The following is a 25,665-nucleotide window of genomic DNA, read 5'->3' on the forward strand; positions in this document are numbered from 1 at the left end:
ACCTTCCACTTTACAGAAACATTCCTAAAATTTTTGACACCATTTCAAAGAATTATTAGCTGAAAGTTCTTCTGAGCAGTTTCTTGTCTTAGAAACAACACTGGTTACACCTACAAACGCATAATGGTTTTCCTATAGCAAAGAACATTACAAATTAATAATATATGCAACTATCCAGTGGTAAGAGCTGAGACGTATTCACTATACCTTATAAATTAATGTGCTGATTAACTTGGTCTCAAAAATATATCCCAGTGGAATCCAATTAAGAAATCTGAGCAATGTTTCCAAAGTTGCATGTACAAGTGGAGCATTTTGGGAATTTTCCTATAACAAAAACACACCTGTAAATAATCCTCTTCCTATAATTAGTACCTAAAAAAAATGAAATCAAAAGCACTTACCATCACAAACTGACACAGCTGAAAAATTTGTGAGAATTCATTGCACATGCTAAAAAAAAAAGTGAGAAGTTTAGAAGACACACAGAAATACTATAATTATTCACACACTAACAAGACTACAAAAAATTTCACCAATGTAGTCATTAAGAACTTGAGTCACTTCTATTTAAACACAAATATCAGTAATGTCATCAAAAGCTATCAAGTTGCTAAAGCTATATGTAATATCACTCCTTCAAAGCTTATCATAAAAAATTCTACAAAGAGCATGTAATTCCATTCTGAGGATTCTGTCATCCTCACTCTAATTTGAAATCATTTAATCAATCTTTTAAAGAAAGATTTTATTTTTTTAAGTAATCTCCACTCACAAAGTGGGGCTTGAACTCATGACCCCAAGATCAAGAGTCACATGCTCTACTGACTGAGCCAGGCAGGTAGCTTCAATCACTTTGGTCTTCCAAATCAAGATAGCTGAAACAAAACTCTCCAAATTAAGAGTAAGAGAGGAGGCATTTTATATATATATCCCAAATCCTACAATGTGCTTACACACCAAAACAGAGGCAAAACTGTAAATTCCCAAGTTATTCTGAATATATAAGGTAAATACTGCTGTGCCCTAATGACTAGAACAAGTTTTTATTACTAAAGTCAAAGAAAATGAAGTGTCACAATCCCACGATGCAGGACTGGTAACAATTCAGCTGACATTTGGACCCAAGTCATTTCCTTCACTTATATTTAAGTAATATACATATATATATATATATATTTAAGTATCACCATATAAAAACAGATCCCAAAGGTTTCTGGGAACTCCTGACCTACGTTCCTTTTGCATGAGATGTATAAAGTTATTCTGCTGTGACAATGAAGTACGACAAACTATATCGCCACACATACAGATTTAGAATATTAGGTCCACTCTAGGACTATTTAAATTTGTACTAAAAAACAAAAGTAATTTGATATATTAACAATCACAGTTTCTCAAAAAATTACAATCAACCTCCAAATTTCTTTAAATCTTCTCAGAAATAACTTAAGAATTCTGAAGCAAAATAATTACTTGCCTGTCTTTTAAATGCTTAGCTTTCACTTGAGTTATCTGTCCACTAGAGAAATCAAATACTTCTTCACTCAAGAGTTTAAGAATCACCATATTATTCTGACAGAGACTTTCACTGGTCCTACTTGCTCCAACAATGTCACTGATAAAAGTTGGCCAGTGTTTTGGCCATTCTTGTTTTAGTATCTAAAATAAGATAAGAAATGTTAATTTAATTTCACCTCTCAATGGCAAAACAAACTTAAAGAAGTTGTGTGATATTAAAACAGGAGCAAACACCCACTTTCATTTTCTCCCCCTTGATTAAAAGAGAAGAAATGTGCCATCCTATACAGAATACACTAGGTAAAGTATAACACAGATGAAGTTTTTGGCCTCAAATGCCTAGGACTCTTCTCAGTTATCCCAACTGATTGGTCTAGTCTGGTTTTTTTCTTCTTTCATTGAAGATTTTATCTTAAGTAATCTCTACACCTAATGTGGGTCTTCAACTCACACTCCTGAGATGAAGAGTTGCATGATCCACCAACTGAGCCAGCCATGCACCCTGGTCTAGGCTGTTCTAATGTGCACGCATCTCACTATTAGCCAGATACAGAGGTTTAAATTATCCTAAGTGACTCAAAGATAAAACTCTAAGTAATAAAAAAGGGGTGGGCAGGGAGAGGCATTTTCTTTGGGTGGAATCTGAGCCCTGAACTATAATAGCATTTGTTCGTATTAATTTGGGAGAGAGACGGCATTACAGTTGGGGATGGAACCATCTTTGACCAAAATCTAATGGACTGTATTGTATTAGACTTTCAAGTCTGTACTGTATATTTTGTACACCAGTGATTTTCCTAACCAGATTATTCCCTAATTGCTCCTGTTAATAAGCAGTAACTAATTTCTTTGTACTCCTCCTGCATCCCAAAGATAGCTAACAACAAACGTCCTCAGTATAAAAGCCAGTGTAGGGGACGCCTGGATGGCACAGCGGTTAAGCGTCTGCCTTCGGCTCAGGGCGTGATCCCGGTGTTATGGGATTGAGCCCCACATCAGGCTCCTCCGCTAGGAGCCTGCTTCTTCCTCTCCCACTCCCCCTGCTTGTGTTCCCTCTTGCTGGCTGTTTCTATCTGTCAAATAAATAAATAAAATCTTAAAAAAAAAAAAAAAAAAGCCAGTGTAACTTAGTGAAAACACAAATGTTTTTGTAACTTATTAAATAGAAAATCTATTTGTTCTCACATACCAATTAATGTTCTCAGGACAATTTTTTCTCATATTAAAAAAATATGTAAATATAAAAATTTGAAGCTGAGACTATTTAGAAAGTTTGAAAAACAGACCAAGTATAGAGATCAATTTAAGGAATGCTGGATTCAAAGGAATGATTTATGAATTAAAATGCAGATGACATGGAAAGGAAATATGCAATCAACGGGCAAATGAGAAAACTGTAACATGTCTGATCCATATTGGAGCCACAGGAGTGACAGGTTTACAGCATCTGATGTTTCCTACCATAGGAAATTTACAATTTCAAATGTTAAATAGTAGCTTAACTGTAATCAGCCTAACTGAAGCATTTAATTCTTTTAAGGAAAACAATGAATCAAGTAAAAGCTTACCTGAACAAGAATCATATTTAATTTCCCAATATACACCTTTTCCTTCTAAGAAAAGAAAAAAGTTTAGATTAAAACATAGTCTAAAATAGGTGTAAGAAGAATATAAGCAAAGAAATTCCTCTAAGAAAAATTACAGATCTACTATAAATGATTGTTCTTATGCCTACATGTCTGTGATATAAGCATATTTAAGTTGAAGATTCAATATTTAAATGATTTTACATTCTCACACTAATCTCCAAAATTGGTCTTACCTCTACACAAGTTGGGTCGGATGACGTCTTGATAATGAGTCCAACAACGTATTTTTTAATTCCTATTAAAAAAAATTATTCAACTTTTATAGCATGTCAATAAATCTTCATTAAGAAAAAATGGGGGAGGGGAAGGTGAAAGTAAAGTCAGATAATAAACCCCAGTCCCATTAGCAATATTGGCATTTTTTTTAATGATGCCAATCATTTTTGTGTACTACTCCTTTAAACTTCAATTTTTGTTTACTAAGTACAGGTTTAACAATTACAAATTATCTTTTGAGATGTTCTTTAATGCTATACTAGTTAGGTACACCAACATGTAATTTTTTAAATTAAAAAAAATAAAACACAAAGGACTAATATGTTGTTCATTTAACTAAATACACACCTAAACTTATTTTTATGGGTTAAAACTACAAAACCCCTGAAGATGTAATTTTGTAATAAGCATTATGAAGTTTATGTAAAATATCACTAAATCAAGATCAGATATTGTTATCCTTTTCTAATTTAACTGTAACTTTAACGTAATCCTAAAAAGAGGATTTTAACTTGTCCCCCGCTACAATATAGAATAACAGTTAAGGAGAAAGTGTGGTTTCTAATGTTTTTAAAGGGTATCTTAATAGTACAAACTATTCTTAACTTATTCAACACAGTGGGGAGGGGGCTCAGGCACATGCCAGAAGGAGAAGAAGAGAGACTTTTTTTAAGATTTTATTTATTGTCAGAGAGAGGAGGAGAGAGAGACAGAGAGCAAGCATAAGCAGGGGGAGTGGAAGGCAGAAGGTAAGCAGGCTCCCCGCAGAGCAAGGAGACCAATGCAGGGACTGACCTGAGCTGAAGGCAGACACTTAACCGACTGAGCTGCCCAGGCGTCCCAAAGAGAGAAAATCTAAAGCAAGCTCCAAGTCCGGAGTCAGGATCCAGGGTTAGAGCGGAGTCGGCTTGAAATTCTCTCCCCCTCTCCCTCTTCCACTCATGTTTGAGTGCACGGGCGCTCTTTCTCTCTCTCATAAATGAATAAATCTCTTATAATAAGAGCCACGTGCTTAACCAACTAAGCCACCCTGGCACCCTGGTACCCTTAAGTTTTAAAGTTAAATGGTACACATACATTAACATACACAATGGGTTTGGGAAGTAGAATTCCATAAACAAAATTATCATTTCCTACTATACGGAATAAAGACTACTCTCACATTTGTTTAATTTAGGCTTTCCTACCAAATGATCTATGAAGATCTTCTTTCACAGCTATCTGACTTCTGGAAATATAGTTAAGAGTTACTGGAACAATGTCCTCCAAGCCTTATCTAACAAATCTGGAACTCTGGACTCAAGCTTTCATGGAGGAGGGATTTGCTAAGAAATTTACCCATAATAATAAGCAGGAAATATAGCCAACATGAAAGCAATAAAATACTGACTTGATTGTAAAACTACCTTAATAATCTTCACGAGCTGAAGTATTAAATTTATTCCCCCATTCATTTGCATTTCAAGTAATATTTATTATGGCACAAATGCCCATTTCCTTTCATATTCCAAATAACAACTAAACACTTAAAAACACTAATTATGAAAATAATTTCCTTAGTGTGGAAAAACTGTCAGCACAATAAAGTCACATAATGAGGGTTATTTATCAACTGAAAATGTGATGTCAAATGGTATCGATACTCAGTTTAAGAGACATTAAAAAACTGTTAGGTGACAAAAATTTGACTGACTGTTACATACCATCTAATGTAACTATGTCATTTACATTTTTAAAAAGTTAGTTGTACGAGGCAGTCCATAATACTGAATGTCGCAGACAAGATCCACCAATCAACGCTAAAAAGAATGGGCAATCTTTCAGAAAAAATTAGACCACCAATGTAGTCTCAAATTATCTTCCCAAGATCATTTGAGGAAAAAAAAACACAACGCAGTAATTTTATAAATAGAAAAGCAGCAGGAACCACCATAACCCACTAATAAATGTTAGTAAAAATGAATAATTAAAGGTACTAACATCATGTGCCCTATGTCTTGGTAGACTGAGGACACCACATCACTGTGGTATCTTGCCAAAAACATGGAATCTCAGCCTAATCATGAGAAAGCAGACAAACCTAAATTGAAATACACTCTACAAAATAATGACTGACCAGAACTCAACGAAAGTATCAAAGACCTATCAAGCAGGGATTAAGAGCTGTCACAGATTAGGGGACTAAGAAGACCCAACTAACTGAACTGTGGAACAGAAAAAAGACTTTAGAGAGAAAACTTCTGAAATCTGAATTAATGCCCATAGTTAATAGTACTGACCAATGTTCATTTTATGACTTTGATAATTTTATTATGGTTGTAGAAGTTGTTAATATTAGAATAAGGTAAAAGATGGTAAGTGCATTCTGTACTTTTTGGGCAACATTTTTACCATCTCAAAATAATAAAGAGCCTTTGTGGACACAAAAATCAGGTCTAGTTTGTGCCTTGTTCAATTAGGAGAATCAAACTTATTTTAAAAAGAGTGCCTCTATACACTTTAATGACAACTACACATCAATTTTAAAATACAAGCTAAATTATACCAATTATTTAGGGTAACCCAAAAAACAATCCCACGTGTCCTCAATACCCAGAAAACGTAACCAAAACATAGTTCTACCACTGCTGGCCCTTCGGTTCTTTACACATAAATTATCATCACTGAGGCCTCTTTAAAAAGTTGAGGAAATGGCAGTTCTAAAAAAATATAAAGAGTAACAGGCATCCTTCTGGAACCTCTTAATACAGGAAACACACAGCCTAAAAACAGAAACAAAAATACTGACTTCTCAGACTGAATGAATGACAATACCATATAATGAGAGATTAAGTAGTTTTCTTCTTAATCTGTAATAAGGAATGAGGCCAATGTCTAAAACCACTATTGCTGCTTCTAGCTGGAAATATATTTGGAGGCTTTTTTCAGCCTCAGAGAATAGGAAAATAGGATCAAACAGATCCTTCAACTCTTCTGTTACCAATTAAATCAATTAAGTATCTTCTCCCTCTTTTCAGAGGCTTCTGAAGTCCACCTGTAGATGGAGCAAAGGGTAAAAGATGAAAACAGGAAAAAAGTGAAATAATAAAAAAGGAAGTTTCCCACAGCCAATACAATCTCAATTTAATGTCACTCTACAATGATCGTACTTCAAATCCCTTCAGAACATTGGAACAACACCTTTTCTTTCTTTTAAAGATTTTATTTATTTATTTGACAGAGAGAAAGTACAAGCAGGGGGAGTGGCAGGGAGATGGAGAAGCAGGCTCCCTGTTCAACAGGGAGTCTGAGGCAGGGTCCGGGATCCCAACCCGGGAAAGGCAGATGCTTAACCCACCCGCCCAGGAGGCCCAAGGAACAACACTTTTCTGATCAAGTAGTGCTGCACATAAAATTGTCTGTCTAGAATCTCCTACTGCTAGGTACCAAGGTTATTTCATTAAGTACTGTAACTTCTTTCCCAAATCTGTTTCAACCGAGCCACCCAGGCACCCCAGTATCTTTTATCTGTAACCCCTCATCCTATTCTTCTCAATTTGAACAAAAATTCACCTCAAAAGTTTAAATTAACCTTCAAATTATTGCAAAGTGCTATTTAAAACAGAGACCAGCATGGGGCACCTGGGTGGCTCAGTCAGCTGAGCATCTAACTTGATTTCGGCTCAGGCCATGATCTCATAGCCATGGGATGGAGCCCTGACTAGGGCTCCCTGCTCAGCAGGGAGTCTGCTTGTCTCTCTCCCTCTAGCCCCTGCCCCAGCTCCTGTGTGGGAGGGTGCTCTCTCAAATAAATAAATCAATCCTAAAAAAATAAAAAATACTAAAACAAAACAAACATCACCCCCCCAGCCATGTACAATTTCATTAAAACAAGATACACCAGTATATTAAAAAAAAAAAAAAAGTCTAACTAGTCCGGGAAGGCACATCATGACATGTAATTTTTCCAAATCCCAGAGGTTATGCATTCATCTTTTATAATCTATTTTCTCAAGGCCAAGAAAAATGTCTTTGACCTTTGACAGTCCCACTTAAAAAAAGAGCAATATCAAATAATCAACATAAACTTAGGAAGTGGATAGTGTCAACTTCAGCTAGCTAAAAAGGTTTAAATAAGTTTAAAATAAGCCCCAAATAAATAAAACTCCATCCTGTCTTAGAAGTTACACATCACCTTGCAAGTTATTTACGCAACAATACTAATAATCCGCAACAATACTAATAATCTCATCACCTAGGAACATCTTTTAAAAAGTGGTCCTTAATGACAAGGGTAAAAGAAAAGCCATTATCAAATCTGATTTTCATAGAGGATTCACTATAAACCTTTACAAATGGTTTCCCCCACCCCCCACTTTTTAAGTAGGCTCCTGCCTAGCATGAAGTCCAATACGGGGCTTGAATTCACCACTCTGAGATCAAGACCTGAGCTGAGATCAAGAGTTGGACTCTTAAGTGACTGAGCCACCAGGCGCCCCCTCACTAAAACCCTTTAAAATATGACAACTTACTGACTACAAAAACTTACCGATGGTGTCATATTCCCATGGAAGCAAAAGCCCTACACTTCTAAAAAAAATATTTTATTAAAGTTTTATTTATTTTTATTTTAGAGAGAGAACAGGAGGAAGAGCAGAGGGAGAGGGACGAGCAGACTCCATGCTGGGCATGGAGCGCAATGCCCCCACATGGGGCTCAATCCCACAACCCTGAGATCATAACCAGAGCTGAAATCAAGAGTCAGACACTTAACCAAACGAGGCACTCAGGTGCCCCAAAAGCCCTATTTTTCAAAATTTAAATCATAAAGTTGTACCTCACCATCCTATATGGTCAGTGATAGATTGCCATTAAGTAACTTCAAACAAATACATGATTCTACCTACTAAAAAAATTGCATTCCTAGACAAATTATAAAATATGTTGAATAAAAAAGTTACACATTCTGATTTCTCTTTCACGGTGGCTGATTTTCATATATTAGAGAAAATGAAAAGTCTTAACACACTATTATAAAAGTAAAACTTTGATAAAACAGACAAAACCAAATTCACTCCAGTTCCAACTACTGTGCGATACTTGAAAGTATCCAATTCTACTTTATTATTTTTTAAAGTTAATTTATTTGAAGTAATCTCTACAACCAATATGGGGCTCAAACTCACAACCCCGAGATCAAGAGTCACATGCTCTTCCAACTGAGCCAGCCAGGTGTCCCTATTTGTTATTTTTTTAAAGTAAACTCTACCCACATGGCGGGCCTCAAGCTCACAACCCTCAGATCAAGTGTCATATGCTCTACTGATTGAGCCAGCCAGGGGTCCCTCCAATTCAACAAATATTTATTTACTCTCTAACCTCTCACAATGCAAATTTGGTACATTCCTCTGTCAATGCCATTTTAATCAAAGTAAGGTTCTTTTACCCTGACAAACGTTTATTACAAGTATCTGTCCATTTAAACCACCAACACTGTTCAACAGAAGAACAGATACTAAAATATACTTATCTATCCTCTTTATACCTTCTGGTCCAGATGAATCCTGAGTACAGTTCCTATTCCTTACTCAATGAAATACTTGAGAGAACAAACAGCAAAATGAGAGACAAATAGCTAAAATCAATTCAAAAGCAGGAATTCTTAACCTAGGGCTCACACAAATAGACTAGAACCACACTGTAATTTATTACCTACATGTTTAGTCATTTTAAGAAGAATGAGCTGTAAGAACATCGATCATTAATTTTTAAAGATTTATTTGAGAGAGAGAGCGAGAGAGCGCACGAGAGCGTGTGCACGCCCGTGCACAAGCAGGGGGGAGGAGTTGAGGGAGCAGCAGATTCCCCGCTGAGCAGGGAGCCTGATCGCGGGGCTTGAGCCCAGGCACTGGGATCATGACCTGAGCCGAAGGCAGACGTTTAACTGACTGACCCACCCAGGCACCCCCATCAATCACTCTTAAAAGGGTTATGGCCTCAGATATCAAACAAGTATAAAAGATATAGGAATTATTAAGTTTACAGCATCACTATCCACCTACAGACAAACCAGTCAACAAAATGTAGTATACAATGCAATATCCAGCCATTTACAAAAATGAAATTCAGGGGTGCCTGGGTGGCTCAGTCGTTAACCATCTGCCTTCGGCTCAGGTCATGATCCCAGCATTCTGGGATCAAGCCCCTCGTTGGGCTCCCTGCTCAGTGGGAAGCCTGCTTCTCCCTCTCCCACTCCTCCTGCTTGTGTTCCCTCTCTTGCTGTGTCTCTGTCAAATAAATAAAAATCTTAAAAAAAAAAAAAATGAAATTCAGATACTGTTGAAGACTGCAACATGGATGAACCTTGGAAACATATGCTAAGTGAAATTAACCAGACAGAAAACAAATACTGTTGAGAATGCCCCTGCATGGGGCGCCTGCGTGGCTTAGTGGGTTAAGAGTCTGGCCTTTGGCTCAGGTCATAATCCCAGGGTCCTAGGATCGAGCCTGCTCAGTGGGGGGGTCTGCTTCTCCCTGTCCTCCCCGCTCATGCTCTCTGTTGCTCTCTCTCAAATAAACAAGTAAAATCTTAAAGACTGCACCTACAGGAGTTACTTAGAAAGGCAAATTCACAGAGACACAAAGGGTGTAATAGTGGTTAAGAGAGACTGGGGAGTCAGTATAATGGACAGTTAATGTTTAATAGGTACAATTTCAATTTGGGATGATGAAAAAATTTTGGGAGATAGTGATAATGGTACAATACTGTGAATGTACTTATTTGATACTGAACCGTACACTTCAAATGGTAAATACCATTATGTACATTTCATCACAAAACCACCTTTATTAAAGATTCAATAATTACAGCTGACACTTGAACAACACAGGTCCACGTATTTGTGTTTTTTTTTTAATAAACACAGTACAGTACTGTAAATGTTATTTCCTTATGATTTTCTGAACATTTTCTCTTGTCTAACTTACTCTAGTCTAAGAGTATTAACACATGTAACATACAAAAATACGTGTTCATTGACTATTACTAGTGAGACTTCCAGTTTATCAGTAGGCTATTAATGATTAAATTTGGGGGGAGTCAAAAGTTTTACATGGATTTACGATCTCCAGGGGGTCAGTTCCCCTAACCCCTCAACATTGTTCACAAGTCAACTGTACTGCTAGTGAAAATGTGAAATGACACAACGATGTTAGAATATAGTTTGGCAGTTAAACACACGCCTACCATATGATCCAGCCATTCTACTCTAGCTAATCAAATGAGTGACAGAAAGACTGGGGAGGAGGAAGGGTAAAAGAGAAGGCAATCACAAAGGTGAAGATCTTGATTATAGTGGTGGTTTCATGGGCATATAGTTAAGTCAAAACTTACCAAATTGTACACTTAAACAGCTTCTAGGTTCTGGCAACCACCTCTTTCCTTTTGTTCCCCCATTCCCAAGGTTAGTAGCTGCCTCCTGTGTTTACTAACATCTAGGTTACCTGAACGGCCCTCTCTTGGCCTTACCAAACCTGGCAATTCCTTGCATTAAAACCCCTTGTCTGAAAACAAAAACAAAAACAAACCATGCTAAATTATTTGTGGTGAAAGTAGATATTAAGGACCCCAGTTAGGAAGCTACTGCAAAAATTTCAAGGTGATCTGAGACTAATATATGGTTATTTGGTGAAATGAAGATATTTTTGTGGAAAAAGACTGGCAACATGCATGCTGTGTTTATTCATACTTAGCACTTAGAAGTGCACAAAGCTTTGTACACATTACCTCTTCTATCATATCCCAATAAGGCTGGAAGGCAGTCAAGATTCAGAGAGGTAAAGTATCTTCTGCAAGATCATACTAACAAGGCACTGAGTAAAACCTTATGGGTAATCTATTGGTTTAGCAACTTTCCAAATTAAAAGAGGCATATGTAACTCAAACTTTAACTGCCCAGGTACCTTTAAGCACCCAAACTTCCAAAATGTCCAATTATGACTTTATTACTTTGGACTAATGATAAATTCACCATTCCTCTTTTCAGTATCAGCAAGTTCTCATCTATCTCATGAAATGAAATGACCTGTAAACCATACACCTCAACAGATTAAATCATCTTTTGGTTTAAAAAACAAAACAAAATGCTACCCTTTACACAGATGAATTTTTTTCCGGGCAGGGGGGTCAAAGGGGGTCCCCCTTCTTTAACATTTAAATTTTCTAATCCAAATACAAAGATTTTTAAAAAGGGAGGTGGATTACCTGGATAATGAAAGCTGATGGGCAGCCAAGACAGAGAAGCAACATCACTGACAGTTCTGGTATACCTTTAATCACATCAGGAACTAGCAACCAATCTCTATTACTCTATTCCCCGTATTAAAATTTCCCCTTCAACATAGATCAACGGAACAGAATAGAGAGCCCAAAAATAAACCCATGCTAAGTTGGTCAATTTATCTATGACAAAAGAGCCAAGAATATACAATGGGGAAACACAAACTCTCTTCATTAAACAGTGCTGGGAAAAATGGACAGCTACATGCAGAAGAATGAAATTGGACCACTTTCTCACACCACACAAAAATAAACTCAAAATAGGTTAAAAACCTAAGTATGAAACTTAGGTCTGTAAAACTCCTACAAGAAAACATAGGCAAGTAATCTCTCAGATCTTGGCATTAGCAACATTTTCTAGATGTGTCTCATCAGGCAAAGGAAACAAAAGCAAAAATAAACTACTGGGACTACACCAAAACAAAAGGCTTTTACATAGCAAAGGAAAACATCAACAAAACAAGGCAACCTATTGAATGGGAAAAGATATTTGCAAATGATATATCCAATAAGGGATTAATACCAAAAATGCATAAAAAACATACAACTCAACATCACCCCCCCTCAAATCTGATTAGAAATGGGCAGGGGGGGCGCCTGGGTGGCACAGCGGTTGAGCGTCTGAGCGTCTGCCTTCAGCTCAGGGCGTGATCCCGGCGTTATGGGATCGAGCCCCACATCAGGCTCCTCCACTATGAGCCTGCTTCTTCCTCTCCCACTCCCCCTGCTTGTGTTCCCTCTCTCGCTGGCTGTCTCTATCTCTGTCAAATAAATAAGTAAAATCTTTAAAAAAAAAAGAAAGAAAGAAAAGAAATGGGCAGGGGACTTTAGAATAGTTATTTTCTAAATTTTCTAAAGAAGACATACAGTTGGCAAACAGACACATGAAAAGATACTCAACATCACAAATCATCAGGGAAATGCAGACCAAAATCACAATGAGAGACCTTCCATCTGTCAGAATGGCTAGAATCAGACAAGAAATAATGAGTGCTGGTGAGAATATGGAGAAAAAGGAACCTAATGCACTCCTGGTGGGAATGTAAATTGGTGCAGCCACTGTGAAAAACAGTATGGAGGTTCCTCAAAAAATTACAAATACAACTACCATATGATCCAGTTATTTCACCACTGGGTATTTACCCAAATAAAATGAAAACACGAATTCACAAAGATAAATGCACCCCTATGTTTACTGCAGCATTATTTACAATAGCCAAGATATGGAAGCAACCTAAGTGTCCACTGATGGATGAACGGATAAAGAAGATGTGGGCTGGACACACACACACACACCGGAATAGTACCAAAAAAAAAAAAGAGTTCTTGAAGATATAATGCTAAGTGAATAAAGTCAGACAGAGAAAGACAAAATACCGTATCATTTTACTTGTAAGTGGAATCTAAAAAACGGGAACAAAAAAAAAGCAGAAACAGACCCATAAAGACAGAAAAAACTAGTGGTTACTAGAGGGGAGATGTTTAGGGGGATAGGCAAAAGGGATGAAGGGGACTGGATTGTACAGGCTTCCAGTACAGAATGAATAAATCACAGGAATAAAAGGTACAGCACAGAAAATACAGCCAATAATATTATAATAGCATTGTATGGTGACAAATGGTAGCTATACTTGTGGTGAGCATGGCATTATGTTGTACACCTGAAACTAATAAAACATCGTATGTAAACTATACTTTAAAAAAAAGTTTTTAGTTGAAACAAAAATTCTCCCTTCATTTTTTCTCAGTCAAAAATTCAGTCTCTGACCTACATAACTCACTATGCAAATATTCACTTCGAAGCTTCAAAAATACTATATAAACAATTATATAATATATATACATAATATATATAAGATACATATGTTAACAATTAAAATACATAAACAATTTACAAACATGTACGAGCAAAAATATTGGGGAACTCATTAGGCCCTTAAAGTAGAGGAATGAAGTAAACTGGAGAAACACTAAAAATAGTAATTCGCTAATTTAGTAATTACATACCAAGCATAAGAATGCAATCAACAGGGGTGCCTGGGTGGATCAGTCAGCTAAGTGTCTGCCTTTGGCTTAGGTCACCATCCCTGGTGTTGGGATAGAACACTGCACTGGGCTCCCTGCTCAGCAGGAGCCTGCTTCTTCCTCTCCCTTGGCCCTTCCCACCACCTCCCCCCCCCCCATCCTACTTGTGCTTGCTCTCTTTCTCAAATAAATAGATGAAGATGAATAAAATCTTAAAAAAAAAAAAAAGAATGCATAACATTCTTGGATCCTTAACATCATTAAACTTATACTTGGGGGGACAGGAGATGGAAATATTTTTCTGGACTAACGCAAAATGATAAAAACCAGAGAAATGTAGTAAATTTTTAAGTCTAAATTTGTTAAAATGTTCTACTATGAAATAGATCTCCCTTTTAAAAAATTATAATCTTTTTTTCTTTTTTTAAAGATTTTATTTATTTATTCGACAGAGATAGAGACAGCCAGCGAGAGAGGGAGCACAAGCAGGGGGGAGTGGGAGATGAAGAAGCAGGCTCACAGCGGAAGAGCCTGATGTGGGGCTCGATCCCACAACACCGGGATCACGCCCTGAGCCGAAGGCAGACGCTTAACCAGGCGCCCCTAAAAAATTATAATCTTCTAATTTAATGTTTTGCAACACTTTTACTTGGCTAATTGTTATCTGTTGTGTATTTTCTTTTTGAAATTTTATTCATTTGTGAATAAAAAAACTGGAACAGGATACACTTAAGGGAATACAGCAAGAGACATCTAACATAGTCTAGAATGGTCAGGGATTTTCCTGGCAAAGTGCTTTAGACAAAAGGGCTAAAATGAAAATGTCATTACCCTTAAAAAAAGAAAGGAAAAGAAAAGAAAAAAGAAAATCAACATATACTTATGGACAAAAACCTGAAAGCAGATTAAAAAATAAGTTATTTTGGCTTGCTGTATGTGTGGTCAAACTTATTCTTCCTTTAAAATGTATCTAGCACTGCTATTTGCGTGAAGGAGCTCGTTTAAGGGCCCAACCTGATCATCACTGCCCTCTTTTAAGCAAGAGTAGCACTCATATTTATATAATTTAACTTTTTCTCTAAGTCCATGTGTATCTTCCCACCTATAACACTTTGATATAGGAATATATTTACATAGTCTTAATACCTACTAGTGCTTTGTACAAAGCAGATACACAATATATGTACCAGATAAATATATATGCTAAGTTGGAGAAGGAATACCTAACAAGTGGAGACAACAGTTTTAAAACATTTGTAAGAGTTATAGCAAAAATATATACTATTAGTGGGTTATACAAATTTTTTCCCAATACTTATGTTACTTAAAGATGAAGGAAAAGTAACATTCAGAAATTTTTTTATTTTAAAGATTTTTGACAGAGAGAGAGCTAGCGAGAGAGGGAACACAAACAGGGGGAGTGGGAGAGGAAGAAGGAGGCTCCCAGCAAAAGAGCCTGATGTGGGGCTCGATCCCAGGACTCTGGGATCATGCCCTGAGCCGAAGGCAGAGCTTAATGTCTGAGCCACCCAGGCGCCCCAGAAATGTTAATGTATTTTGTGAGATACAAAATCTTAAGATTGGAGAAGCCTCTCAGGATTGACAACGTTGAAAATAATTATAAATTAACATAGTACTGCATTTATTTTCCAATGTTTTACCTTAAAAAAAAACAAATCACTAAATGCATCGTGCAAAGCTGTTGTCTATCTAAATCTAGAGTTCACAAACATTCTCTTGGGAGGTATTTTATGTTTTTTTTAAAAAAGATTTATTCAGAATGAAGCATGAGAGACTATGGACTCTGAGAAACCAACTAAGGGCTTCAGAGGGGAGGGGGTGGGGGTAGGGGATAGGCTGGTGATGAGTAGTAAGGAGGGCACGTATTGCATGGTGCACTGAGTGTTATATGCAACTAATGAATCATCAAATAAAATAAATAAAAATTAAAAAATAAATTAAAAAAATTTAAAAAAAGATTTATTCATTTGGAAGGGGGGTAAGCAAGACAGCACGCATGCAAAGGAGGGGGGGGGGGGGAGTACAGGGAGAGAGACGAGCAGACTCCACACTGTGCGAGCAGACTCCACACTGTGCGTGGAGCCCAATGCTGTGCTCCATCCCGTGACCCCAAGATCATGACCTGAGCTAAAATCAAGAGTCAGACACTTAACCGATTGAGCCACCCAGACGCCCCTTACATGCTCTGCTAATGAGCTTGTGTAAGATTCTTTTTTTTTTTTTTTAAAGATTTTATTTATTCATTTGAGACAGATACAGAGAGCATGAGTACGGGAGAAGCAGAGGGGGAGGGAGAAGCAGAATCCCTGCTGAGTCAGGAGCCCGACGTGGGGCTTGATCCCAGTACGTGGAGATCCTGACCTGAGCTGAAGGCAGACAGTTAACCACCTGAGCCACCCAGGCACCCCCGTGTGTAACATTCTAGAGTTATAGCACACTTTTTCCTCCAAATAATGACCTCACTAACAATGGCAACCATTATGTGAGCAGTGGAGTATCTTCAGCTGCCTCATCTTATTACTAGTCTTGAGCGGAAAAACCCAGGGAAAGGTGATTCTGATACATCTTTTTTATAGATACAGCTGATCCTTGAACAACATGGGCTTGAAATGGACAAGTCCATTCATATGCGCATTAAAAATACATATACAGTACAGTACTGTAAATGTATATTCTCCTTGATTTTCTTAATAACGTTCTTTTCCCCAGAAATGTTACATTACATAAAAGTACAGTATAGAATATAAATTATATACAAAATAGGTGTTCATCAACTTTATTATTGGCGAGGCTTCCAGTCAACAGTAGGCCATCAGTAGTTATGTTTTGGAGAGTCCAAAGTTATACATGGATTTTCAATTGCATGGGGGTGGTGGTGGTGGTGTTACCCCTAAACCCTATGCTATTCAGGGGCCAACTGTATTATTTGTAGAGAAACAAAGAAGTATCTCACAACACAGAATAGAACACATGAATAAAACAGAACTCTCTTTTAAGTCAAGCAGAATCACTACCACTTCTCTCCAGTTTTTTCCAACATGACAGATTTTCAAAAGTAAACAGTCTTATGCACCCTGGAATATGTGTACATTTGATACTTATACATAAATATGAGAGCTATTGTGACTTCAGGATAAAAACCAAAACATACATACTACTTCCATTCACGTAGAAAGCTAAAAATGCCAAATCCTCAGGGAGATCGTTAGTTCTAATTTTTTCAGTAACAAACAGAACCATGACTTTGGTATCATTTTCAATCATTTAATTTTAAAGCTGGAAAAAATGCTGAAGATCATCTAGTACAATCCTTATGTGGTAAGAGGTCTAAGCCTAGGTGTTTAGAAAAAGAAGAGGGGCTTAACCAATAGCAGCCAAAGAACAAGAACTACACCTAAGATTCCTGAGAGCAGTGACAAAGTATGGAGATCTATGTGGGCCACACAGCCAAACTGTACTCATAACTTCTGAGGAGGTCACACATCATCATATAAAATGGTTGCAACCCCAAATAAAACATTTAAACAGGAACCTCTTTTGGAGGTACTATTTCCCCCCCAATGGTTTATGGGACAGTAAGGATATTGCCATTAACAACTATCTTATTCACCTCTAAATACGCTAAAAAGATACAGCTTTCTACAGAAAGACTAGATGCATAAATCCAGGACTCTTTCCCACCATAAAGAGGACATGAGAAAGCAAGTGAAAGACATATTAAAGATCAACAAAGAAAGGAGACCATAATTTAATAGGGGAAAAAAAAATGCCACCAGTAGTAGCATACTCCCCATCGTAAAGTCTAGGCTTATATTTATGTATTCCTCAGAGATTAAACAAACAAGTGATATAAAGCAGGTGATAAGAGGCAGTATATGAAAACTGGAAGTAATTTTATCAATATATCCAAGAGACCAAGCTTGTTCCAAGTTTCTCAAACTAGGACTATCTTTACTAACTTAGCATAAGGGCAAAAGTTAAGTATCTATGGCAGGCATCATCACACCTTCATTTTCTCTTCTTTCCCTAATTTAGAAGCTGACCTCTTCTGAAGCAAGCCCAGAAGTTTCCTAAGGTAAAGCTTTGTGATTTTTAAAATTTTAAGTAGTCTCCATGCCCTGCGCCAACACGAGGCTTGAACTCATGACCCCAAGATCAAGATCTGAGGGGAGATCAAGAGTTGGACACTTAACCGACGGAGCCACCCAGGTGCCCCAATCTTTGATTTTTAGTTTTTCCTTTGTTTTGTTAAATTTATGTACTATTTAACGTGCTACAATACTTATTACTCATCCAGTTACTGTTTGGCAAACAAAAACATGTATAAGAACACATATTCAACTTCATTCACTTTAATCATGGTCCTGATTAACTCTACAAGCTGATATGTATTTTTTCACCACATCATTTATTGTGAACAGTTTGACCACTTTGGTCTCCTCTTTCCCCCAAAGAGTAAGCTTTCTCCTCCCGTGCCCCCAAATATAGAGAACCTGCCTTGCCACATATGAAAGCAATAATCTCCATCAGAGCTGAACTACTGAAGATTTAACACCACTGCCCCCCTGCCCAATATTCAACTATAATAAAAATAACAAAACTAATACAATTCTGAATTTACAATTCTTTAAAACATTTTCCTACCTTCACACTGGTTCCTTGGAAGAATCTTCCACCTTGTTTTTATCACATTTTCCAAAATTTGTAGTCCATAATACTGAAAATTGGAGAATAGAAACATGTGAATATATTGCTGTAATACTGGCAACTTTCAGGATTCACAAATGGACAGACATTCACACATTTACATCTAAAGTTTCAAAAACATTATGCTACCAAGTTTAATTACATATATTAAACAAGAATCTATTCACCCATATACTGAGTTTTCATGCATTTTCCTCATTGTATTGTTTACTACTCTATTTAACGTCCTGCTGTTTATACATGCTCACACCAGGAGGAAGAACCAAATAAAAAGCCCTTTAGCAGCCAAATGGGCTTATCTGTAGAAGGAAAAGTAGCAGCCAGATATGAATTCACAGCATAAATGACTGCTCATAGGCTCACGTACTTTAACACGACCAGGCTCCTAAGAATTTAGCAGCTTGGATGCTCTCAAGCTTCCTACCATCCTCTAGGAGTTGTAAGCTCTTGGCCAAGTATTAAAGTATTGTCACAGATACTTTCTATAGAAAGTGTTTTATAAAACATCTCTGGTGTGTTACTTAAGGAGCAGCAAGACAGCCCACGGGTTTAATTTTAAAATTTTAACCCCACCCTTACATTTGCTATTTCTACTAATTTAAAGATAAACTTTTGTGCACAGTCAAAAATAATACACAAACACATGTTGCAATCTGTTTTTACCTTTCAGGTATTCCTTCCTAAATATAAAAGTCTTAACTAAAAGTATAAGAAAGTTAATAAATAGATACCACTTTCAAGCCATTTTGTCCCTCCTGCTGATTACTCACTCTAAATAGTCAACAACGTTCACAACAATTTATAATGCTATAGGAGTTACTACCCAAAATTATTACCATGACCAATTAGTGTGGATAGACAGGAGGAAGAAAAGGGACAAAATTGTTGTGGTATGTTTCAACAGTCTCAAGTAGGGAAGAATGAACTATAATACCTGAAAGGTAAACTCATTCATATATAGACATAGAACCTCAGATTGCAAGTTTTGGCTGAGAATAAGAGTTCATCTTTAAAATGGTTAGTCATCACACAATAAAATAGGAGCATTAGTATTTCAACCAAAGGGATCATGTGAATGCTCATTTTATCCAAAGCACAATATAGACTGTCCCAAACTACATTGTGCTCAAATAGTAAATGTTTTTGCTGTTTTCTTTCATTTTAACATTTCTTACTTTTCAAGAAAATTTTGACATTTCAACTAAAATCCTACATTTGCAGAACATTCCTTAAAAAGACTTCCAAAATAAAAACAAGGCCAAAGCAAAATTCTGAAATTACAAATTTGATACCATCAAATGGTTTCATAATCAGCAGTAAATACTGAAACTTTCTAACCTGTTCATTTACAATCCCTTTACAGGTCTAGGTCTCAGAAAAATATAGATAGGCAAAGGTTTCTGATTGACTGAAATTTTAAATTAACCTTTGAGAACATACTAACCTAAAAACTTTGAATTTTATAGACACGAAATGACACTGTCAAAGTTTTACTAAGTCAAAACAATGCACTTCTTACTACATGGAATATATCCTCTTGCTAATTCTGAACCAATTAAAAAGATCTTTAAAAAACTAAAAATCCACCATAAATATACCAGTAAGAAGCAATAATCTCAATAACTTCACCCTATTTGGCCAATGTTTTTCAGCTTATGCTATTACCCTGCTTCCTTTATGTTTGATACTTTGTTATCTAAATTACCTATTTAATAACCTCTACTCCTTTCTCCAACTGTAAAAAAGTAGCATTAGCTTGCTGAAGATACAATTCATATTTTTCTCCTTCTGCCAACCCCACTGAGGCAGTAAGCCCAATAAAAGCTTTTTGAGTTAAGTCAAAGGAATACAAAGATCACCATCATAATATCCTAAAACCCAATCTCACCTAAAGATTAAGACTCCACATATGAAGAGAATTCACATTTTTTGAAATATAGTATTCTGATAAAAAAAAATCTTAACTGCTAGCCAAATCTAAGGCCCAATGATAAATGACTATTTTGGAAATATCCATAAATTATCCAAAATATCATTCTAAAGAATTAATTACATTTCTGCTTTATATCTCAGGACTTGAGAAATCCACTGCTGAGTTATGAAGATGAGGGACAGATAACAGCAAAGACTAAATGAAAAAATAAATGCATGAAATGATCCCTATGGTAGAAATTTCTACTGAGCCCTTAGAAATACTTATTTTATGCATTGAATTCCCCTTTCCCCCCCCCACCGCCCATGAAACAAAAACAATTGATGAACAGAATTCAGTTAAAGGGAATCAAAAGGGTAGACCTTGTGGAGGCCTGCCGTCAAAGCCTAGCTGTGTCAGTTGCACAGGAAGACACCCCTTTTCTTCCTATTACAAGCAATCAACATAATGGAACATTATGATTAATATCAGGTAGTGTTAACATCTTTAAAGAAAAAAAAATGATTGCATAAAAGCCAAATGTAATAGTGCATAAATTTAGCACCAAATCATTTGTAATTTATGTAAATTGAAGAATTCTTTACCTGTTGCTTTCTTTCTGTTCCTCTAATCATCTCATTTTTCACAAGACAAATTTGAGTTTTTAAAAATACTGTTGATAAATCAACTTAAACATTAGTAATGTCTGTCAGTATAAAAAGCAAAATTTACCAGGCAAGCAAACAGGCAAACACTATTATGTTACTTAAGGTTAGCACTTTGAGGAAGTTCTGGACTGTATTTTTGCCCTAAAATTTACAAGATGTCAAAACTAATTAATATTTTAAAACTGTTAATTAATACAGTCTGATTTCAGAAACAAATGTGAAAATGGCTATTTTCTGTTTTAACACAATGTATACCAAGTGGAAATCTTGTGTGTATTAAACAGAATGCCATGCATGGTATTTTATTACTTTAAGGCAGTTTAAAGAGAAGTGTGAATCATCAAGCCTAAAACAGTCAAAACACATTTTGATCAACCCTTCTGTTCAAACTAGGAAAAAAGGACCCAAATTATAACATTTTTCAATTGCAAATAAAAACTGAGTGCTGTCCCATTAAAAGCATTGGTACCATGGAGCAGGGTTTTATGCTGCCCATACAACTTGGTGTTGGAGGTGCCTAGCCTGTATTATTATATTGATTACTTGCCCAAAATAATTCCTCTGATGTTATGTTTCATCTCTGAATAACATTCAGAATTTATGCTACTTAAATCTGTATACATATTCTAAAAAGAAAAACAAAAACAAAACCAAAAAAGCAACCAAAAAAAGCCACCTTGCATACTAGTCCCAATTACAAAACTTCATTCATAATTCTTAGGACTATTTGCAAGAATTAATTCTATGTTTAAGACTAAATTTTGAAATAAGTTAACAATATTAAATAATTTGAGATAACAAATGCTAATACTAAAAATGAGATACCTTCCTCAAAGTTTATGACTGGAAGAAAAGAAGAAATAATGGGTTTTAAAACCACCACTTGCTTACTTTCGTGTTCATATTCTGTGAAAATTCCAAAATTGTGTCGACTCTTGTCCATGCATCAGGATGCTCCTTTAAATGTGTCAGTACTTCTTGAGCCATTCTTTGCTAAAATATTACATGAAAATAATTTTAAGCTCGCTTGTTCTTTTTAAACATTCATTAAAGGTATTGAGCAAGGCACAAATCCTAATAGGACAGTGATTCTATTAACTTTCTGAAACACTCAAGAAATTAATTAGTCCATAGAAATAAAAATGTATCCATTACCACTCTTAAACTTCAATTTAAAATGGGAATTTATATCCCTTTGAAACAGGTTTTTTTTTTTTGCAATTTACTTTATTTGGTATTCTCAAAATGGAACTTAAATTCAACCAATGCTAACAAAGATTTCTCTAACATGAAGGAAGCTCTCAGCACTTAACAATCAACTGAAAGCAACATACAAAAATTCACATATACTTAGATAAATTATGTTATGGTACTGCCTGCCTTACAAGTTACCAAGATTATCTCCAATGAACTTTACCTATAAAAATATATTTCGTGCAGAAAAAAAATTTTTTCCTTGAGAAAACTGATAAAAACTAGGTCTAAGTAAGGCCACAAACATCAAATACCCATATCTATCTATATATACCCAATCATATATAGAAAACACGAAGACCCTGAAACCCTTTACAAAGTCTCTTAAATTTATTATAAATACACTTTTCATTCTCTAAAAGTCTTCTAAATTTCATATAAATTCCTAGATTATGAAAGTTTTGTTTTCATATCTTTAAGATCTTATTTATTTGAGAGGGAGCGCAGGCGTGCGGGGGGGGGGGGTTGGGCAGAGGGAGAGAATCACAAGCAGACTTTTCACTGAGCACAGAGCCTTATGGGGGTGGGTTCGATCTCAGGACCCTGGATCATGACCTGAGCTGAAACCAAGAGTCAGACTTTTGACCTACTGAGCCACCCAGGCACCCCTACTTTCATCTTTAAAATGCAAACCCAGAAATAATAAAAACCTATATAGCCATCACCTACAATTAACAAACATTAACACTTTTTTTTTTTTTAAGATTTTATTTATTTGACAGAGACAGCGAGAGAGGGAAAACAAGCAAGGGGAGTGGGAGAGGGAGAAGCAGGCTTCCCGCTGAGCAGGGAGCCCAATGCAGGGCTTGATCCCAGGACCCCCGGATCATGACCTGAGCCGAAGGCAGATGCTTAACGGCTGAGCCACCCAGGCACCCCAAATGTTAACACTTTCACTTGTATTTGTTTTTCTTTTAAACATAAAAGATCTAAAACTTATGGAAATCACCTTTATACCTTTTCTCCAGTGCCATTTCCTTCCTTTGTCCTTCTTTAGAGGTAATGACTTTCATGAATTTGGTGTCTTTTTCCTGTCCATATTTTCTCAGCATGTGCATAAATTTCACAAATGATATAACTGTGTGGTCACTAAATTTTATATAAATAGTATACTATAAAAACATTACAATCTCTTTTCAATTGACATATTCCCTTAGCTTTATCATACGGTATATAAGACAACCGAGTTTTAGAGATCTAGCCATATTGACATTATGTATCTAGTCTCTTCATTTTAACCATTATAGTTTTTTCATGATATGAACATATTTTACCAAAGGCTGTTCATTCTATTGATTTTTTTCAAGAAGAAATAGCTTAATCTTTTCACCTTTAAAGGCAGTTTTGTAGCTCAACTGCATCCTCCCTTATTACCTTTTACCTATTTCTGTCACATGTAAGTAAAAAGTTTTGAGAATTTTAAAGTTTGTCAATTAGCTTTCTATTACACTGATTCACTCGATCAAGGGTTTAATTCTATGGGATATAAAGCAAGTATCAAAGAGGGAGAAAGAAGCATTCCAATTTGAACCATCTCTAACAGACACCTCCAAATCTTCTTTAACTTAGGTTTTATTCCCACTTACAAAAAAAAAAAATCATGTTCCTTATTTTGGCTTTGATGTTAAGGAATTATTTTCCTTAGGTAGCATATATATTGGTTTCTCCCATCAACCAACTAGCAATATACACTGCTTATTGTTTACAAGAAAACTGAAAATACACACCCACTAAGTAGTGGTTTTGTACCTTGAGACCACCATCAGAACCACCATAGAACCTGGAAGAAAACCAGTTGCCTGGGTTCCAACCTACAAGTATAGGGTTAGAGCTACAGTATAAGCTCTTATAAATACATACTTTGATTAGATTTCATTAAGGGACTAACAGTTTTAAGGAGTTATAACTATGCTGTATGACAAAAAGCAGAAAGAATAGTGATCTGAGTTATCTAGGGCCAAAGCACACTTTAGCAATGTTTTGATTCTCTCCCAGAGAGTATCTAACTAGATCTATTCATTTCTCACTAGTTTTAATAGTCTTGCACATAAAATAGTAACAAATACCAAGAGCATGAGGTATATCAAAGATCCATGATGCCTAGTAAAAGTTATTTGGTCAAGATACTCTATCAGAGCTTTTGAAATGATGACCATTGTGCACGTAAGTGAATACTCACCACACTATTATCGTTAATACTGCAAAAACCATGTCCTTTCCTTTTAGCTGTCCTTTTACTCTTTAAAGTCACTTCTAGTGTTTGCATCTTAGTGTCTTTATTTTGTCCTAACCCCACTATCCTTATGTAATATTCTTTTATTAACTTAAAACTCCAGGAGGGGTTAAAAAAGACACAAAAGGAAACTAAAGGAGAAAATTTGGTATCTCCCTGTGTTACTTACTGAATGGTGAAGTATTTTAGTTGCTAAGCAATAGATTAAGAGTTCAAGTCACTTAACACAGCATTGGAGAAAACACCAAACTCTTCCATATATTTTTCCTGCTGGCTGCCTAACTTGGCTAAAAATAGAAAAATACTTAGAAGAGAAGATAGTCCTAATGTTAGTGTTAAATATCCTTCTCTATTGCCCATTTGGACATAAGCTCTGGGTACAGATTAAAAGGCACCATTCTAACAATTTCTTCCCCTCCAAAATTATGTAATCCTTTAAAAAAATATTAACTTTCTCTGAGTTTCAATGTTAGTGTAATTTCTATAGTTGCCATTTTTAGCACATATTCTAAGAGACTGGGAAAAAATTAAGAAATCATACCATATTTTAAAACGATGCGTTTACACCGTATGCTAAATCTTCTTCACTATACTTCCAAAAGTACCCTTCAAACAGAATGCCTTCTAAGTATGAGGCACTGTAACAGGTGCTTTTACAAACCCTACTATCTTCCAGTCTCATGTAAGGTAGGTAACTTTGTAGCTGAAACTCTAGATCAAGGACTAGAAAATTTACTAGACTAAAACCAAGACATCCATCACTAAAAACATGTCTGCCACACAGCTTTTTTTCCTCTTTTTATTCATGATAAGACCCCCACAAAGAGGTGGCATATGAAAAATCCACTGAACTAGAAGTGTAAAGACACACTTTTAGAAAAAAGTTTTTAGCTGACTTTAAGCTCTAAGCCTCCATTTCTTTATCTATTAACAATGACCAATATCAGTTTTTGACTATCTTTATGTAACGGATTTGTCTCATGACATAACTAGACATAAAATTCTTACTTTTGCGAAAGTTTATTTTGCCTTGATAAATAGAAAACTTTACTAAGGCTACATTTTATTAAAAAGTCAAATTTACAACAATCATTAAATATCAATAATGTGAAACATTATTAAAAGCAGCAGCAGCACCACCA

At 36.0% G+C, this 25,665-nt stretch overlaps 1 protein-coding gene across 3 annotated transcripts in view; it reads right to left on the reverse strand.

Moving 5' to 3' along the window:
- Nucleotides 1-25,665, reverse strand: part of XPO1 (exportin 1) — a 44,623-nt gene that overhangs the window by 13,252 nt on the left and 5,706 nt on the right. For 2 of the 3 annotated variants that reach the window (XM_045788053.2, XM_045788054.2), the window contains exons 3-9: nucleotides 21,928-22,029; nucleotides 18,394-18,466; nucleotides 3,344-3,405; nucleotides 3,090-3,134; nucleotides 1,481-1,662; nucleotides 405-453; nucleotides 208-327 (exon numbers count right to left, since the gene is read on the reverse strand). In XM_045788053.2, coding sequence (XP_045644009.1) covers nucleotides 208-327; nucleotides 405-453; nucleotides 1,481-1,662; nucleotides 3,090-3,134; nucleotides 3,344-3,405; nucleotides 18,394-18,466; nucleotides 21,928-22,029 — 633 coding nt within the window. Of the gene's footprint in view, nucleotides 1-207; nucleotides 328-404; nucleotides 454-1,480; nucleotides 1,663-3,089; nucleotides 3,135-3,343; nucleotides 3,406-18,393; nucleotides 18,467-20,751; nucleotides 20,816-21,927; nucleotides 22,032-25,665 lie in introns of those variants that run through there. The other variant, XM_045788055.2, reaches the window with a different exon arrangement.

The sequence above is a fragment of the Ursus americanus genome, chromosome 7 (genome assembly GCF_024610735.1).
Source record: "Ursus americanus isolate L20-20 chromosome 7, mUrsAme1.1.p, whole genome shotgun sequence".
Taxonomy (NCBI): Eukaryota; Metazoa; Chordata; class Mammalia; order Carnivora; family Ursidae; genus Ursus; species Ursus americanus.